The sequence below is a fragment of the Ovis aries genome, chromosome 6 (assembly GCF_016772045.2).
Source record: "Ovis aries strain OAR_USU_Benz2616 breed Rambouillet chromosome 6, ARS-UI_Ramb_v3.0, whole genome shotgun sequence".
Taxonomy (NCBI): Eukaryota; Metazoa; Chordata; class Mammalia; order Artiodactyla; family Bovidae; genus Ovis; species Ovis aries.
Genome location: NC_056059.1, coordinates 46,679,985 through 46,699,372, shown reverse-complemented (window position 1 = coordinate 46,699,372; position 19,388 = coordinate 46,679,985). Strand labels below are relative to the sequence as shown.

The window sequence follows — 19,388 nt, the reverse complement described above, 5'->3', positions numbered from 1 at the left end:
ACTATGAGAGTCTAGAAGGGCCCTTAACCTCACCTGGGGATCCAGGGAAAGGTTCCTGAAGATGATCATGCCTGAGCTGAACCTGGAGGGCAGCCAGGTGAAGAAAGGCTGAGTGGGCTATTGCAATCACAGGACCAGGTGAGATAATGAGGCAGGAAGCAGCATACTGCTTCTGTGAGAGTATGCCCGTGTAAAGAATTACTAATTTGACATTTTGTGATTTTTTAAAAAGTAAAATAGGAAATTGTGAGAAATGAAGCTAGGAGTTAGACTGAGAAGGGGCCAGAGTCAAGAGGGACCTTCTTATGCTTGCTGAGAGGCTTGGATATTGCTTATAAAGAAATGTGGAGCCATTAGGAAAACTTTAGGAGAAAAATGACAAATTTCAGATTTTCCTTTTAGATATATAACTCAGACAGCACTGCAAAAAACAGAACAAGGCTAGAAAAGCCTGGAGGAAGGGAAACCAGTTAGGTGTCTCAGTTCAGTTCAGTTCAGTCACTCAGTCGTGTCCGACTCTTTGCGACCCCATGAACCGCAGCACACTAGGCCTCCCTGTCCATCACCAACTCCTGGAGTCCACCCAAACCCATGTCCATTTAGTCAGTAACACCATCCAACCATCTCATCCTCTGTCATTCCCTTCTCCTCCTGCCCTCAATCTTTCCCAGCATCAGGGTCTTTTCCAATGACTTAGCTCTTTGCATCAGGGGGCCAAAGTATTGGAGTTTCAGATTCAACATCAGTCCTTCCAATGAACACCCAGGACTGATCTCCTTTAGGATGGATTGGTTGGATCTCCTTGTAGTCCAAGGGACTCTCAACAGTCTTCTCCAACACCACAGTTCAAAAGCCTCAATTCTTCGGTGCTCAGCTTTTCTTTATAGTCCAACTCTCACATCCATACATGACCACTGGAAAAACCACAGCCTTGACTAGACAGACCTTTGTTGACAAAGTAATGTCTCTGCTTTTTAATATGCTGTCTAGGTTGGTCATAACTTTCCTTCCAAGGAATAAGCGTCTTTTAATTTCATGGCTGCAGTCACCATCTGCAGTGATTTGGGAGCCCAGAAAAATAAAGTCAGCCACTGTTTCCCCATCTCTTTGCCATGAAGTGATGGGACCAGATGCCATGATCTTAGTTTTCTGAATGTTGAGCTTTAAGCCAACTTTTTCACTCTCCTCTTTCACTTTCATCAAGAGGCTCTTTTGTTCTTCTTCACTTCCTGCCATAAGGGTACTGTCATCTGCATATCTGAGGTTCTTGATATTTCTCCCAGCACTCTTGACTCCAGCTTGTGCTTCCTCCAGCCCAGCGTTTCTCATGATGTACTCTGCATCTGCTGCTGCTGCTGCTAAGTCGCTTCAGTCGTGTCCGACTCTGTGTGACCTCATAGACGGCAGCCCACCAGGCTCCCCCGTCCCTGGGATTCTCCAGGCAAGAACACTGGAGTGGGTTGCCATTTCCTTCTCCAATGCAGGAAAGTGAAAAGTGAAAGTGAAGTTGCTTAGCCGTGTCCAACTCTTAGCGACCTCACGGACTGTAGCTCACCAGGCTCCTCTGTCCATGGCATTTTCCAGGCAAGAGTGCTGGAGAGGGTGCCACTGCCTTCTCCGAGTCTGCATGGTGTCTAAAGGCCGAATGAGGGCAAGGCAGTAGTTATGATGATGCCACGAGGGTTCCAAATGGGTTTTGAAGATAAAATTGGAATATCCTCATGATTTGTTGGAGAAAGGGGATCCAAGACTGAAAAGAATCATGATGACTACCAGATGTTAGGTCTTGAATGACTGGCAAGCACACTTAACTGAGAGAGAAATAGTTCAGTATTAGGGTTTTTGTTGTTGTTGTTCTGTTTTTTTGAATTTAATTTTGTTTTTCTTTTATAAATATGAAAATTAATTTACTTCAGCTTAAGACATGTTAAGTTTGAGTTAAATAATGTAGAAGTCAGAACTGAATTGACAAATACAAGAGCAATTAACAAACAGAAGCAAGAGAGCAGATAAGAAGTCCTAGGAAAATGTGTGAAAAGAAGAGCTGCACAGGGGGAAAAAACGAGCAGCAACGAGGGTGAGGTGGGCCACTGGAACTCCAGTGCTCAAGGAGGGGCAGAGGAGGATGGCCGGGGACAGAAGTGGGACCGCATACTGAGAGGTACAAGGAGACAGCCTTGTGCTTTCTCGGCACTGTCTGTGAGTTTCATGTCGGTTGGTCAATAAGGAAGCCAAGCACAGCTTGTAATTCGCATTTGTTGAGCACAAACCTCACATCCAGCACTGTGCTGTTTCACACAGCGTATCTCCTTTAATCTGTTACCCTGGCGAAATGCATAACTTACCCAAGGTCATAGGGTGAGCTCAAAGAACTGGGATCTGAACCCAGGTCTACAGGATTACAAAGCCCATGTTCTTAACTCTGCTGGAGTACAAGAACTTCTGCAGAATGCCACTTTATATTATCATAATAAGGACTGCTATATAGTGCTTTTCCAAGGAGCATATCTTTAAAACTAAGAATTTCAAAAGGAGTCATTATACATTTGATCACTTTAATCAAAATACACATTTTTGGAGTTACATTTCTTGAAATATTTTTTATTTCATAAATACTACACTTGTCAAGAGGCTTCCCTCCTAGCTCCGTCGGTAAAGAATCTGCCTGCAATGCAGGAAACCTGGGTTTGATTCCTGGGTGGGGCAGATCCTCTGGAGAAGGAAATGGCAACCCACTCCAGTATTCTCACCTGGAGAATCCCATGGACAGAGGAGCCTGGCAGGCTACAGTCCACAGGATCTCAAGAGTCACACACGACCACCACCGCCACCACCACACTTGTCAAACCATGAGAACAACCAAGTGCAACACACGGCAACCCACTCATTAGGGCCCTGCTCCAATAAAGCCCCAGGAAGGTACTGGGCAGATGAGTTAGTGTCCTTCAGAGGAAAGCTAAATGCCCTGCACTTAGACACCTGAGTCTTAGCTTGCTCACAATTACTACTACTGGTCTCAACGGAAATCAGAAAGGACGTGCACAGTTCAGCACAAACCTACCACAAATATGGAAAAATTCATTAGAATAGTTATTTTACAGAAAGTTTATTTTAGATGACAAATTATTGTTCATTTAAAGATAGAGAATATGGAGAAGGAAATGGCAACCCACTCCAGTGTTCTTGCCTGGAGAATCCCAGGGACAGGGGAGCCTAGCGGGCTGCCGTCTCTGGGGTCGTAAAAAAAAAAAAAATTTGGAAAAAAAAAAAAATAAATAAAGATAGAGAATAATAAAGTCACATTCCTATTATAAAAAGTTGTAATTTTCCTATTTCCCACTAGAGGAAGCAATAACATTACTCTTACCATTTGGTGGATAAAAGACAGCATATTCTTCTAGTCCTAGTTTTCCTGTAAGAGAAAAAACACATAGAGTTCCAATATTGTTAAATAAAATAGAAAAACTTTAAAAATTAACGAATTTTGTGAATATACTAATAATTAATGAAATTTTAAAAACTACTATAGTACAATCTCCTTTCATTTCATGATAAGAAATTAATTTGAAAATATGCCAGACAATCTTTTGGTATCAGCAAATCCTTTTATCAATGAAGGTTAATAATGAAAACTTAAGTACAAGGTAAGTGATGCAAATAATTTAAAAAACAAATGTTTTCAAGCTTCTTAAGCACTTAAGAAGAGCAGCATCTATTTGTAAGCACAGAATTGTTGTATTAATTATAAGTAATTCTATTTTTGCATTAAAGTAAGTCTAAGCTTTGTAATACCTCATTAGTTTATCACTTTTATGGAATGGGCAGAAGAGTTTAAATTAAATATCTATCACTGGACAGTGGTCATATTTTCTGAGTCCTTAAACAATTAATATGGTCTAAAGTGTAAAAGTTGCTTAGTCATGTCCAACTCTGTGACTCTATGGACCATAGCCCACCAGGTTCCTCTGTGCATGGGATTCTCTAGGCAAGAATACTGGAGTGGGTTGCTATTCCCCTCTCTAGGGGATCTTCTTGACCCAGGGATCAAATCTGGGTCTCCTGCACTGCAGGCAGATTCTTTACTGTCTGGGTCACAGAATAAATATTTGAAATCAAGATTGTCTCAGAAAATTAAAGTATATTCACTATAATTAAATGTTTAAAGGAGTTAAAACATTTTTTTCTTCAAAACATTTAAAGGTCTAAGGTTTTTCCACCTTCCACTGAAGTGTGAAAAAGTAGGTAAAGTTTATCTCGACAGTTTTTCCAACACTGTTGCGTCTACTGAAAAAGACGAAACTGGAGCCGATTATACAGAGTGAAGTAAGCCAGAAAGAAAAACAACAATACAGTATACTAACACATATATATGGAATTTAGGAAGATAGCAATGACGACCCTGTATGCAAGACAGGGAAAGAGACACAGATGTGTATAACGGACTTTTGGACTCAGAGGGAGAGGGAGAGTGTGGGATGATTTGGGAGAATGACATTCTAACATGTATACTATCATGTGAATTGAATCGCCAGTCTATGTCTGACGCAGGATGCAGCATGCTTGGGGCTGGTGCATGGGGATGACCCAGAAAGATGTTATGGGGAGGGGAGGTGGGAGGGGGGTTCATGTTTGGGAATGCATGTAAGAATTAAAGATTTTAAAATTTAAAAAATAAAAAACTAAAATTAAAAAAAAAAAAAAGACATATGTATTTTTGCATTTGACTTTAAGGCAAGATTTTAACTGAAACAATTTTTGTATTTCTTGTTGGAAATGGTGGCAGAGAAAAAAATGGAGAACTGTACGAGCAGTTTAGGTTAAGGTGGAGACAAGGACTGATCTTGTGAGTAAGAAGAAAATGAAATGATAAATGGATGGTAGGTTGATAGGTTTCTGGAGGGAGGGATGATAGAGAATACCTGCTGAGGACTCAATACTGGGCTAAGTGCCAAGAGGCCAACAGCGTAGATGTGAAATATGGTCCTCAAATCACAGGGCATATACTCCAGACTAAAACAGGGAACATTAAGATATGTTTGCTGAATTTTCTGGCACAGGCTCTAAGTGCTTTAGAGGCTTAGAGGAGAGGGAAATTGATGAGAGATTAATGAACTTGGTGAGTGAGAGATAATAGAGAGTGTATAATTGGTCTCTGCCCCTGGTCGCTGGCACAGAGCTGCTGAAATCCTTGATATTTCCTAGGTTTGATAAGAGCACTAGGAGCATCTGTTATGCTAGTATTTGTCTTTGATGCTGTCCCTGATACAAGGCTTCTGAAACCCTTGTCAGTTCCTAAATGAAACTAGCATTAAGAGTATCTTTTGTTCTATTGGAGTGACCTGAGTGGGCTCCTTATTGGAGGCTTGTCACCAGAAAGACCAAGCCATGGTTAGAAGCTTGGAATTTTCAGCCTCACCCCCCATACTCTACAAGGACTGGCAATGGTATATAATAATTGATTATGCCTGTCTGGGCTTCCCTAGTAGCTCAGATGGTAAAAAATCCACCTGCAAAAAAAAAAAAAAAAAAAAAAAGAATCCACCTGCAATGTGGGAGACCTGGGTTTGATCCCTGGGTTGGGAAGATCTCCTGAAGAAGGGAATGGATACCCACTCCAGTATTCTTGCCTGGAAAATTTCATGGACAGAGGAGCCTGGCAGGCTACAGTCCATCGGGTCGCAAAGAGTCAGACACGACTAAGTGACTTTCAAAAAATGTGAGGAAGACTCAAACCCCAACAGTAGGGGGTTCGAAGAGCTTTCAGGTGGGCAAACAGGTCAACACTGGGATGATAACACACCCCAGTTCCACAGGGACAGAAACTCCTGTGCTCATGACCCTCCCAGAGCTAGCTCTATGTATCTCTTCATCTGGTTGTTCATTTGTATTCTTTATCATATCCTTTAACAAGCTGATAAATACAAGTACATGTTTCCCTGAGCTCTGTGGGCCACCCTAGAAAATTAATCAAACCCAAAGTGGGGTCGGTTGGAACTTCCAACCTATAGCCAGTTGGTCAGAAGCACAGGCAACAACCTATGGGATCTGACACCATCTCTAGGTAGACAGTATTAGAATTAGGTTAAACAATAGGATACCCAGGTGATGCCAAGACTTGCTTATTATTGTGGGGCAAAACTCCCACATACATGTAAACAAAAGTGTCAGAAGTGAAGTGTTTTGTGTGAGTAGTAAACACACTACTGGGAAACACAGTAGGAAAGAACTGGGTTTTTCCCTACATAGAAGGAAATAATCTCAGTTTTTCTGATACTGTGAGATATAGACTGTTCTTCAAGAACCTATAATTTTGGGGGTGAAGGAAAAGGAGTCCTTCCATGTGTAGGGAATATATAGAGATTTAGAATGAATATGTGGTAATGTGGAATAAACAGGGAGCCAAAGTTAGGTAGGTTAAGACAGGGCCTTAAAATCCTGGCTGAATTTAGAGGTGAGTCCATTAGATAATTAAGTTCTACAATCAGTTTTTCAGCAGATGATGTTAAAGAAGCAAACAAGCAAACCAAATGTTTCTACCAATTCCGTGCAGAAGCAATGTAACTGAGAGAGCCCCCAGGTTCGGGGGGAGCCTGATCCCAGCCCTGGGAATGTGGGCCTGTCTTAGGGCAGGGGTTGTGGTAATCAGGCAGACAGTTGGACTTAGGAGATACAGGCAAACAGCTTCCTTCTTTATGGGAACAGCAGAAAAACCACACACAATAGGTTCACAAGCTTTCAGTGCTGGGAGTTCACTACTTAATAAAAATGAGAAATCAGGGGAAAGTCTTTCGGCTGACCATTGGCTCAGCTGTCAGGTGACGACAGCAGCATACTGAACTAGCATGCTAGTTCAGCTAGGGACAGAGATAAGAAAGCACTAACTAGAAATCAGAATGCTAATTGCATATAAATTATATCAAACTTTTAAGTGTGGGGTAACACTGAGAGAAGGAATAAAGAAGGCAAAAAAAAGCAGAAAAACCAAATTCAAATGATAAAGTCTTAGCGGGAAGGGGGAATAAAAGTCAACATATATGCCAAAAACTGCAACAGAGGATAATGCAAACAGGAAAAATAAAGATGGTAACTTTAACTTTAACTTTTGGGGATCCACTTTCCTGTGATTTGTGATAAGTTGCTTGGGAGTAAAAGGATGGTTACAATAACTTGAGAGATATCTTTTTAAATAATTTACAATAAAAATTTTGAAAACACAATATATGCTATAAAATGAACAGTCCTGGTATGATTATGTAAGTGCTGAAGAATACTTCCTTTAATTAAGAAAAGTTTACCTCTTATGTATGATTTCGGTGGTGAAGCACTGTTGTATGCAAAATGACTCAATACAGATGTATCTCTGGAAAAACAAAGTAATACCTGGGTACAACATTGGAAAAAAAAACAATTAAGCACTGTTTTATAACAGGTAATTCATTGCTATGTGTGCTTATGAGGTACTGAGGCAGACAGACTTCCTCGAGTTCAGTACAGTACCTGCCAATGGGAAGAGTGCCCTCTACTGGTACACCTATGGTGAGTGTTAAGATAACCAAGTGTGATGGGCCAAGTTCATCCAAAGGTTTCTCACTGTTAAGTCACCTAAACCTTGAACAACAGGAGAAAATGCTAGCTGCTACATACCAGTTGATTCTGTATTACCCAGTTGATTAGTGTATTTTCTACCTGGAAAAAAGAACAACTGAGAGAAATTTAATAAGATAAAGAATGTAGAGGGGGAACCCCTGGTAACTATAGTGGCATACAGCAGTTTGCAAAGTGCAGGAAACTGGAACCAGGCTCATTGCTGGGATGCGGCTGCTGGCAGTGGGCATGTCAGAGGTGGGGGGAAGGCAACTCAAGCATCTAAAAGAGACTAGCAGCAGTAGAACAAGCGGCGGCCCAACATATGTCCTGACCACTCTACCTGGCGGTGAAAACAGGTAGGACAGACAGTCAAAATCAAAGATGTCCAGTAAGAGGATATGAACTGTGGATTTCAGCTTGGAATTTTGGCACAGGGGACCAATCCCCAGGAAGAGGATTGAAGTGAAGTGAAGTGGAGTTGCTCAGTCGTGTCCGACTCTTTTGCGACCCCATAGACTGTAGCATACCAGGCTCCTCTTTCCATGGGATCTTCCAGGCAACAGTACTGGAGTGGACTGCCATTTCCTTCTCCAGGGGATCTTCCCAACCCAGGGCTCGAATCCAGGTCCCCCACATTGTAGACAGACGCTTTACCGTCTGAGCCACCAGGGACGTCCAGGAAGAGGATTAGTGATAGGAAATCTGGGTCCTGGTATTGAAAGATGTGGGATTCAAAAAACGTCACTGAGAAAAGAATTTGGGAATAACAGAAAAGGCAGATGCCACAAAGTAGGGTTGGACTAACAGCAGGAGCAAATGGAGAGAGGAACCATGGTTTCAAGGCACAAAGAAGGGGCCCAGCTTTAGAAACAGGATGGATATGGAGACTGGGCATCAGTCAGGCCCAAAGGCAAATGTATACTGACCACTGCCACTAATTTATTCTTATTTTAAAAGACTACACGAGCAATACATGTTTATGACAAAAATCAGAAAGTTAGAAATACAAATAATCAAAGAAAGAAAAAACACCTACAACCCCACCAATGTTAATATTTTAATGTGTATCCTTTCAGATTGTTCTTATACATACACATATACATTTTCAAACAAAACAGGATAATGCATACTATCCTACACTCTATTTCAATATTATAATATAAGTATTTTCTACTCACATTTTTAACATTGTAGAATATTCCACTGTGCAGATGAATAATATATAACCTTTTATTGTTGAACATTTAATTATTCTACTTTTCCCCAGCTATAAACAATGCTGCAGTGGACTTCTTTATAGCTAAATATTTATGTACACCTTTATTTAAATTTCTAAAACTGGACTAGCTGTCTGGTCAAAGTGATGGGCATTTTAAATCTAAAGCTCTTCACACACATAGCAAAGCTGCCTTTCAGAAAGATTTTGCTTTTGTTTTTAACATGGACAGCAATATGATAGTATACATTTTCTCTTACTCTCATCAAAATGGTTTATTATCATCTTATAGGTTAAAAAAAATGGCACTGTTACTAATGAGGTTGACCACTTTTCCATTTGCATTTCTTTCATTATTTTCCAGTTCATCATCTTCATCCATTTTTAAATTGATGTTTTTTAAATTATTGATTTGTTTAAATTTTTACATATTAAGGACACTAACCTATGGTCAAATTATATGTTATAAATGGCTCTGCTCAATGATTTGTTAATTATCTTTGACACAGTTATTTTAAATTTTTATATGCTCAAATCTACCAATACTTTCATGCTTGGAAAGTCCCTTCCCTCATTTATAATAGTCTACTATACATATTCCCCTAAACTATGAAGTAAATGGTGTTTATCATCAAATATTTCTGGTTCTTTCCCTTTGAGAACATATGCCAGCTTATATTTTTTGTCCACTTTGGTGTTAGGTGTGGCCACAAGATTTGCTCTTTACTCAATGAAATAGGTATGCATCATTTGAAAGTTTCCAAATGGAAGCTCTAAGAACCAGAGTAGTTAACCAGGGTCCCTCTTTCCCTCTGCACAGAAACCATCAGTGTCCCAGACAGTGGTTATGCCGTTAACCTGGGTCCTAGAGTGAGGATGATAGAACTACATCCCCACCCTATCTGGGGTTAATATGACCATGAGCAAGAAATAAACCTCTGTTGTCTTAAGTTGCTGAGATTTTTGGATTTACATGTTGCCACAGTACCCAGGGTGGCTCAGTGGTAAAGAATCTGCCTGCCAGTGCAGGAGACTTGGCTTCGATCCCTGGGTTGGGAAGATTGCCTGGAGAAGGAAATGGCAACTCACTCCAGTATTCTTGCTCGGGAAATCCCATGTACAGAGGAGACTGGTGAGTTACAGTCCATGGGGTCACAAAGGGCTGGTCATGACTCTGTGACTAACCAAACAACAACCAACAGTATAATCTAGTGCCTCCTGACAAAATCAGGAAATTTTGTTTAGCAATTTGATAAAATCATTTGGTAGTAAAATCATTAGCTCATCTGAAATTTATGTTGAAACTAAATTGCTGGAGTCCAAAATATAGCCCCACCACTTACTAGATGTGTGATAGCAGGGAAGTTACTGGACTTCTTAGTCTCAGTTTCCTCCATGTCATACATATACAATATTAATATCTACTTCAAAGTCTACTGTAGGACTTAATTAATATACATAGAGTGCTTAAAGCAGTGCCTAACACATGGTGAGTAAGTACTATTACAATGTTAGCTGCAGTCATTACTACTACTACTACTTTAAATTTTATTCCATATTCTTTAGTTTTCCCCCCAGTATATTTAATTTTAGGTTTGTTTTTATTTCTATGGCTTAAGACCACCATGTTTCTTCACTGTGAAATTTTGTTTATGCTCATTTCTGGAAAATTCTCAGCCATTATCTTTTTGAAAGATGCCGCTCTAGTTCTCTAGTCACTCCTACCTGACTCCTACAGATCGAAGGTTGACCAACACTTATTCAAACTGCTGCAACTCTTAATCAGTTTCACCCCTCTGTGCTCTGGTGCTTGGGATACGACAAAGGAAACAGACAGATAAACAAAAAACCTCCCTTAAGGAGCCTGATTGGGGCGGGGGTTGACGGGGGGGTGGGGAGATAAATAGCAAACGTTGTAAGTAATTACATTATATAACATATTGGTTGGTGAGTGCTACAGGAACAAAGTAAAGGGGGGATCAGTTCAGTTCAGTTCAGTCGCTCAGTCATGTCCGACTCTTTGAGACCCCATGAATCGCAGCACGCCAGGCCTCCCTGTCCATCACCAACTCCCAGAGTTCACTGAGACTCGCATTCATTGAGCCAGTGATACCATCCAGCCATCTCATCCTTGGTTGTCCCCTTCTCCTCCTGCCCCCAATCCCTCCCAGCATCAGAGTCTTTTCCAATGAGTCAACTCTTCGCATGAGGTGGCCAAAGTACTGGAGTTTCAGCTTTAGCATCATTCCTTCCAAAGAAATCCCAGGGTTGATAAGGAAGGGCAATTGCCATTTTACAGAAAACAATCAGGGTGAACTTCATTGAGAAGGTAACATCTGATCGAAGACCTGAAAGAACTTGAGGACAGTAATATTTAGATATCAGGGGGAGGAGCATGCCAGGCAGAAAAGCCAATAATGGCAGCGGTGCTAAGGCAGAAGTGTGCCTGATGTGCTGGAGAAAACCAAGTGTGGCTGGAGCAGATGAGTGGAAAGAGATATGAGAGAGAGGAAAAGAGGCATTATGCCAGGCATTGTCAGGATCTCGGCTTTTATTGGGAGTGAAGTGCAGCTCCACTGCAAAGTTTTCAGCAGAATAATGAAATGATCTAACTTACTTTATAAGGATTCCTCTAGTAACTATGAAGAGAACTGGCCATGGGGGGTGGGGGGTGCGGTGGGGGGTCGGGGGAGGCAAGGGCAGAGGCAGGGAAGCCCTGCAGAAGATTATGACAATGATGGGGACTAAGATGCTGGCAGTCTGCAGTGGCCACTAGGTCACGCGGCCCAGACCCTCTTTAGGAATAGAGGACTTATGTTGCCTGGCTCTTTACTTTACATTATATATACCAAATGATTATTTGTCATATTTAAAAGAATAAATGATTTCAATATTTTATTTGGTTAACAGGTATTTAACTGAATTATAATTCTAATGGTTTTCAGTTAATTGCTATATTTGATAATTATTTTGTATCCTTTCTGGTATCTATAACTTTATTTTTCTTATTCAAGGAAAGGTACTCTTTTCCAGAGCCTCTGGAAGAAACACAGACAGCTCTGATAACAGCTTGATTTTAGCCCACTAAAGCTCATTTCAAAAAACTTCCCATCTTCAGACAGAACTGTAGGAGAATATATTTGTTTTGTTTTAAGCCACTAAATTTATGTTAATTTGCTATAGCAGCACCAATCAGCTAATACAACTAATATAACTAATAAAATTATACAATTAATGTAACAATAAATAACTGCTAATAAACTAATACAAATAAAATAAATAAATACAAATAAATAATGCAAAAGGAAGTATACTTACAAATATCCTTCTATCATTGCCTAGAGGGAAGACAGTTCCTAAAGAAATGTTTGTATTAACTTTCTCTTTGAAACTGGTGGGAACATAGAAACGTTAGGAGAAGTTCTGTGCTTAAATATATACCCCTCAAATCCCTATTGCCTTAGAGAAGACAAGGTATCTGAAACTGCTCTTGAGAGAACATCAGTGACGGTAGCGTGACTCTGATAAGCCAGAGATGGGATGTTACACATTCTGTACTGACATGCAACCCCAGCATGCACGCAGCAAGCTGACAACTCCTATCTTAACCTGAGCTGTTTTAACTTCTGAGATCCAGTTTTGTATCTGTAATGAAGTTACAGGTCAACTGTAAATTTGCTAGAAATGTGACTGTACGAAGATGACAGTTTCAATCAAATTAAAAAATTCAACTTTGATTATTCACTAATTAAGTAAAAATTGAACTTTATGTGGATGAGATTACATATGTAATGATTTACTTCATTTAGAAAAGTTGGGAGTGTAGGCATAAGCTGCATGTGTAAGTCTGAACTACAGTTTTATACCAGAATTACACCTAACAGTTCTGCATACAGCTGCAAAAGATCTACACGGACTAAAGCTTTCTTTAGTTTTTGAAAAGACATTTATAACTAATGTTTCTGAGAAATAAGTTATTAATGTAATAAAAAGCATATAAGAACTGATGTACATCTGTTGGAAAAATCAGTTTAACTTACAATTATTACACAATTTTAAAATTTGTGGTGCATCTTGTATTTTTATCCAAACTAAGCTGGAGGATTTTCAAATGATAAAATTTCAAGAATCACTTTTTGAAACCCTCTGCCCTAATTTAAATTTTCATAAACCAAAGAGCAATTAGGCTTACAAGGCTTTGAAATGGAATAGACCTAGCCTGGGTCCTGGTAGCTATAAGGTATAGTTTGAGCTCTGAGCCTCTGCTTCTTCATCTATAAAACAGAAATAAGGCTACCTGTTGTAAGAACTGGCTATAAAGTACATAAAGCATCTAGAGCAGTTCTTGGCACCTAATGAGCACTCTCTAAGTAAATAATCAAGATAGTGCTGATAATCTCACTTCCAATCAGAGAATATTGGGAGAAAAATAAACAAAGACTTCTGGTTTAGTTTCATGCTTGGCCAAGGACTCTCATCCTCTTATCACATTCTTACAGAGAAAAATACACTTTAAAAATCCTTCTCTGACCTGTTCCCTTAATTTCTAATGTTATTCATTCTTCCTGCGTTTCTGATCTTAACTTCCATGCATGCTAAGTTACTTTAGTTGTGTCCAACTCTTTGCGACCCTATGGATCATAGCCTATCAGGCTCCTCTGTCCATGGGATTCTCCGGGCAAGAATACTGGAGTGGACTGCCATGCCCTCCTCCAGGGCATCTTCCTGACGCAGGGATCAAACCCACATCTCTTGAGTCTCCTGCACTGGCAGGAGAGTTCTTTACCACTAGTGCCATCTTGGAAGCCCAATACTTAGAACTATCCAAAGCCTGCAGACTCAGTCATTCTTGATTCTTCATTCTCGCTCAACATGCATATTTAGTCAGTCACCAAAATCCTCCTGACTCTACCTTTGACAGTTTCTTTCTTCTTTCCTCTCTCCCTCCCTTCCTTCTTTCCTTCCCCTTCTCTTCATCCCTCCATCCCTCCCTCCTCCCTCCCTCCCTCCCTTCCCTCCTACAAGTATTTACTTGAACATCTACTATGTGGCAGGCATGGTTCTAAAGACTGAGAATGAAATGAATGAAAAAAAAAAAATCCCAAATCCCTGTCCTTACGGTGTTTATGCTTTTGTTGAAGGGAGATAGAGGGGAAAAAGTGAAATACATTGTATGTTATTTGGTGGTAAGTGCTACAGAGGAAAATAATGCAGACAAGAGGGATAATGCATGCTCACATGTATATATTAATAAAAGTTTGATGTGTATTTTAATCAGGAACTTAAAAGTGGTCAGGAAATGGATCTGGGGTAATAATAAGAGTTTGGGCCAACTAACAGCTCCCTGGGACTAGGTACACAAGCCTGGAGTTGAAGGGAGAGGTCCAAAAAGACCAAAAAGACAAGACAAACATAAATTTGGGAGGTGTCAGTGTATAGTATTTAAAGTCATGAGAATAAATGTATGGTATTTAAAGTCATGAGAATAAACGAGATCACCAATGGCAAGAACAGGGGGAAAAAAGAGGTTCAATGGCTTATCTTGGGGTACTCCAGGGTAAGACAGGAAAATAAAGAGAAACAAGCAAAGGTCAATGAGAGTGCCAGCTAGTAAGATAGAAGGAAACCTGAGAGCATGATATCCTAGAAGCCAATGAAGAGACAGAATCCAAGAGAGGGTGTGATTGGGTGACCAAACAGATATAGTAAGGTGAGAAATGGGAAATGATCACTGGATTCAGCAACATGGAATAAGTTTAGTGGGATAGGTTGGAAGAGAAAAAGACTCATTAAGGAAGGTTCAAGAGAGAACAGGAGGATAAGACTTAGAAACAATATCTACAGATTTTAAAAAAAGAACTTTCACCAACTCAGGGAATAGGGGAATGGTGCATTAGCTGGATGCGATGAAGAATCAGGGAAGATTTTGTTTCGCTTTATTTTGCTTTTTTTCTCAGATGAGAGAAATAATAGCACATTTGTATAGTGAGAGGAGTGATCTGATAGAGACAGGAAAACTGACGATGGAAAAACTAACAATTTCATTGCTTTTGAGTACCAAGGGGAAATGAGTTTCAGTGTCCAAATGCAAGATTGGTTTTGTTATAAATAAAGCATGGATAATGTATCCATAATAAGAGAAAGGGAGCTGAGTATATTGGTGCAGATGCAGGTACGAGGAATACAGGTGGTGGTGGAAGTATGTGTGTGTCTGTCTTTGGGGGGTTGTTCTCAGAGCTTTTATTTTTTTCAGAAACAGGACTCAAAGTCATTAGCGGAGACAGAAGAGGTGGAGATCTGAAGAGAGGGGAAGTATGAGAAGTCTTCTAGGAGAATGGATGAAAATTGGACTAGGGAAATGAAGGAGAAATGCCAAAGAAAAGTAAGGACTTTCTTGAGGTTCTTGTTCATGAATTTAAATAAAACTAGTTATCATGGTTGCATGTTTTCCTCCAGCCACTTTCAAATGCACACTGTAGCCACAGTATCGGTGGACAGCTGCACTTAACCAGGATTAAGGTTTTGCCAGGTAATTACTACTAGAAAGCAGGAGAAGGGCAAGCGAGTTGAACATGCATTCAAGATGAAGTGATTATAATGATAAGTCATGGTACTGATGGAGAAGGCAATGGCACCTCACTCCAGTACTCTTGTCTGGAGAAGCCCATGGACACAGGAGCCTGGTAGGCTGCAGTCCATGGGGTCACTAGGAGTCGGACACGACTGAGCGACTTCACTTTCACTTTTCACTTGCATGCATTGGAGAAGGAAATGGCAACCCACTCCAGTGTTCTTGCGTGGAGAATCCCAGGGATGGGGGAACCTGGTGGGCTGCCGTCTATGAGGTCGCACAGAGTCGGACATGACTGAAGCGACTTAGCAGCAGCATGATACTGACATGTCTCACATTTGTTCTCTCTGTTCACACAGGCCTCGTTCTACCTCAAGTGCTTGTTAAGGCTAGCCTGAACTGCCAGAGCTGTTCACCACCATGCGAAGCTAATCTCTCCTCATTAATCACCATGTGCATATGGCACGTGCTTATTTTTGCTTTTCCCATTCTTCTAACTCTTTGTCTTTTAAGAACCAGACATTTCCTCAGAGGAAAAAAAATACCAAATGATTTCATTTATATGTGGAATCTTAAAAAAAAAACCCACAAATGGACAAACAAAACAGCAATAGATTCATAGATACACAGCCAGAGGGGAGAGGGGTGGGGGGCTGAACAAAATAGGTGAAGAGGATTAAGAGGAACAAGATTCCAGTTATAAAAGAAATAAGTCATGAGGATGTAATGTATAGCACAGGGAATACAGTCAACAATAACTGGAATAACTTTGTATAGTGACAGTTACTAGGCTTATTATGGTGATCAATTTGTAATGTATATAAATGTCAAGTCACTATATTGTATATCTAAAAATAATATGTCAACCACACTTCTATAAAAAGTTAAAAAATTTTTAAGATAAAGGAAAAAGAGCCAGACATTTCTTATAACATTTCTATTCTAAAGCCACCACTAAGCTGAACTACTCCCAGAATTTATTTCCCCTTTAATTGTATTTGCATGGAACATTGCATAAAACTCTATCAGAACATTTATCAAATTATAACTGTGTATTTGCCTTTCCCTCATTTTTCACTAAAATGTGAGCTTAATAAACATTTTCTTATGCAGTGCCTGTATCAGAACAGACACTCAATAATTTGACATGAATACATGAATACATGAATAAAGGACATCTGATTGCACCTGGGCCTTTCTTAAACTCCATTCAATGGCATTAAAATATTTCTAACTATGGCATATTCTAGCTTCCCTGGTGGCTTGGTGGTAAAGAATCCACCTGCCAATGCAGGAGACGTGGGTTTGATTCTTGGATGAGGAAGACCCCCTGGAGAAGGAGATGGCAACCTACTCCAGCATTCTTGCCTGGGAAATCCCACAGACAGAGGATCCTGGTGGCCTACAGTCCATGGGGCTGCAAAAGGGTTAGGTATGACAGTGACTAAACAGCAGCAACAACAAAATGGTATATCCTAATATGTCAGTATTTCTACTAAGCATATGCTAGATAAGCCAAGCATATGGAGAATTTGTCAGAAAACAGAAAGAGTAATTCCTATGTCTTCTCTTTACTATTCAAAAGTTCTCCCCTGTAAGTACTTTATATACTTTGGACAATAAGTCAACTTTTATAGGTTGTCATGATATCATTAAGTACTCAAATCTGAAACTAAATTGTCAAACGACCCAATTTACTTACATGGAATAAAGGGTTGTCTTCTGTTTGAACACATTTTAAAACTCTGACATAATTTAAAATTTTCAGCGCAACTAAGTATTTTTAAGAATTTCACACAAAATAAATGCTAAACTTTGGAATACTAAAAAACTGACTTATTACTCAGAATGTTATTTCTATAATGTTCAACGTTGTTGCTTAAAAAAATTCAGGTAACTAACATGAGTCCCTCGGAAGACAGAAGAGTGCCTGTGTATCCGTGTAACACAGGCCCAGATCCTCCTTCAGGAGGAACTACTGGAGACTTTCTTATCTACATATGGACACAGCAACGCCACATGCTGTCAAATTTTGTAGTCTAGTCACAAAATCCAATACATGGGTTATGACACACAGCGTGCTAGAAAATTAAGCTCATTCCATTAACATCAACAGTTTTCCCATTGAGTAGTTATGTTGCTAGGCGGCTCTGCCAAAGGAAAGCGATAAGAAAAGACTTTCTTCTTTCTTATCTCACACATACATACACTTTTGAGGGCATGTGCATACATGTATAGGGATATAAATTTTTTTTCAGAAAAAAATCACAACTCAATTTCTGATAATATTGTTTTCAATGAAAAAAATTCATATACTTTTATAACTTAAAAAGAACTTCTCTATGACAAGTCAAACTAATGATAAAATTAATTACAAACAAGTATGATCATGAAAAGTATTTTCTTGGTAACTATCCATGTGAGGAAAATTTTGTTCTGCAAAATTCCCAAAGACAGAACTTAGGTGTTACAATTATCCATTTATTTATGTTGTAAGGACAAAGATCCACATTAAACCTTTACAAAGTATGGAGAATAGCAGAAGCTATGAGATCTATAACTGAAAAAAATTATAGGAAATCTAAAAATAATATAATTTGGACTAAAATAATGATAAAAATGGAAAATAAAGGTTAAAGTATACTCCGATAGTACTTACTATCTGTGATATTGATTAATACCTAATGCTTTACACACATACTTTAAAACAATTTCAAAACATTTTTGCCTCTTTAACTAGAATGTAAGCCCATGAAAGGTGGTATCTAAAAGGGTCAATAAATATTTACCGATGACCATTCTGCTTTTTCTCGGAGAACGCACCCATTGTTTATAGTTATGTTTGTCAGACTCTGTCACTTATAAATGTCCCAAGTTTACGTGGTGCGCAAAGATGGATATGTCTTCAAGGGTTAATCCTGGCACTATGTGGAGAAACTATAACGACTCCTATTTAAAATGTTACCCTTATAGCCCCTGTTCATCAAATGAGGCAGGTTTTTTATCTGGCTAGTCCCTTTCACCACCACCAAAAGGCCTTTGTAGCTGTGAATTTAAATTGACAATCCTCTTCTCTCCAGCCACCAAAGGGGCGGAAATTGTGATATTTCCACTTTATCTACCCACACACTGAAGCAGAATAGTCAACACACTACAAACTATATGATTATTGGCCTTTGGCTATTATTATAATTTATGTATTCATGTTTAGTGTCATAATAGCTTCATGTTCAGGATCTAAATAGCTATCATAGGGAGGACCAAAAACTTTTATTTGTTTCATATTTGTAATACTGTGCAACATTAACTAATTTGTTTCATTTAGAAGTCCGTTGATAAAAAGATCCTTCACATCTAGAACTAAACTCTTAACTAAAGAAAATCTACAGCCCTCTACAATGACAATAAACGTGTAATCACACAAAGCACAAGGCCATGACACTATGTATATGTCCTGCTGAGAAGCAGAGCAGGTCGGGAAAGGTATTTGTGAGTAAGTGATATTCTAGTTGAAAGCTGAAGGAAAAATAGGGATTTAGTAGAGGAAAAGGGGAGGGCAACGGTCTTTTACATCAAAGGAATTGCAGGTCTGATGACCCTGAGGTAGAAAAAAGCATAAGGGACATGAAGAGTAAAAGATCAGAGTGGTTGGAATGCGCAGTGCCACAGGGTTAGTGCAGAGGTGAACCATGAGGCTCGAGATGTGAACCAACACATCCAGGGTCATTGGGCCTTGTGAGGGATTTTGCTGTTTGGGATTTCATCTCACAAGTAACATGAACTGATTGGTGTTTTTACAAGACCACTTTGAGCAATCAGGCAAGAAAAAGAAAGAAAAGGCATGTAAGTAGGGATGGGTGTTCCTGGTGGCTCAGCTGGTAAAGAATCTGCTTGCAATGTGGAGACCTGGGTTTGCTCCCTGGGTTGGGAAGATCCCCTGGAGAAGGGAATGGCTACCCACTCCAGTATTCTGGCCTGGAGAATTCCAAGGACTGTATAGTCCATGGGCTTGCA

At 39.6% G+C, this 19,388-nt stretch overlaps 1 protein-coding gene across 4 annotated transcripts in view; it reads right to left on the bottom strand.

Annotated features, from left to right (window-relative positions):
* TBC1D19 (TBC1 domain family member 19) overlaps positions 1-19,388 on the bottom strand; it is a 152,086-nt gene that overhangs the window by 40,487 nt on the left and 92,211 nt on the right. For all 4 annotated transcript variants that reach the window (XM_060416951.1, XM_004009756.6, XM_060416952.1 and 1 more), the window contains 2 exons: positions 7,296-7,380; positions 3,368-3,412 (listed from right to left, as the gene is read on the bottom strand). In XM_060416951.1, coding sequence (XP_060272934.1) covers positions 3,368-3,412; positions 7,296-7,380 — 130 coding nt within the window. The remainder of the gene's footprint in view (positions 1-3,367; positions 3,413-7,295; positions 7,381-19,388) is intronic.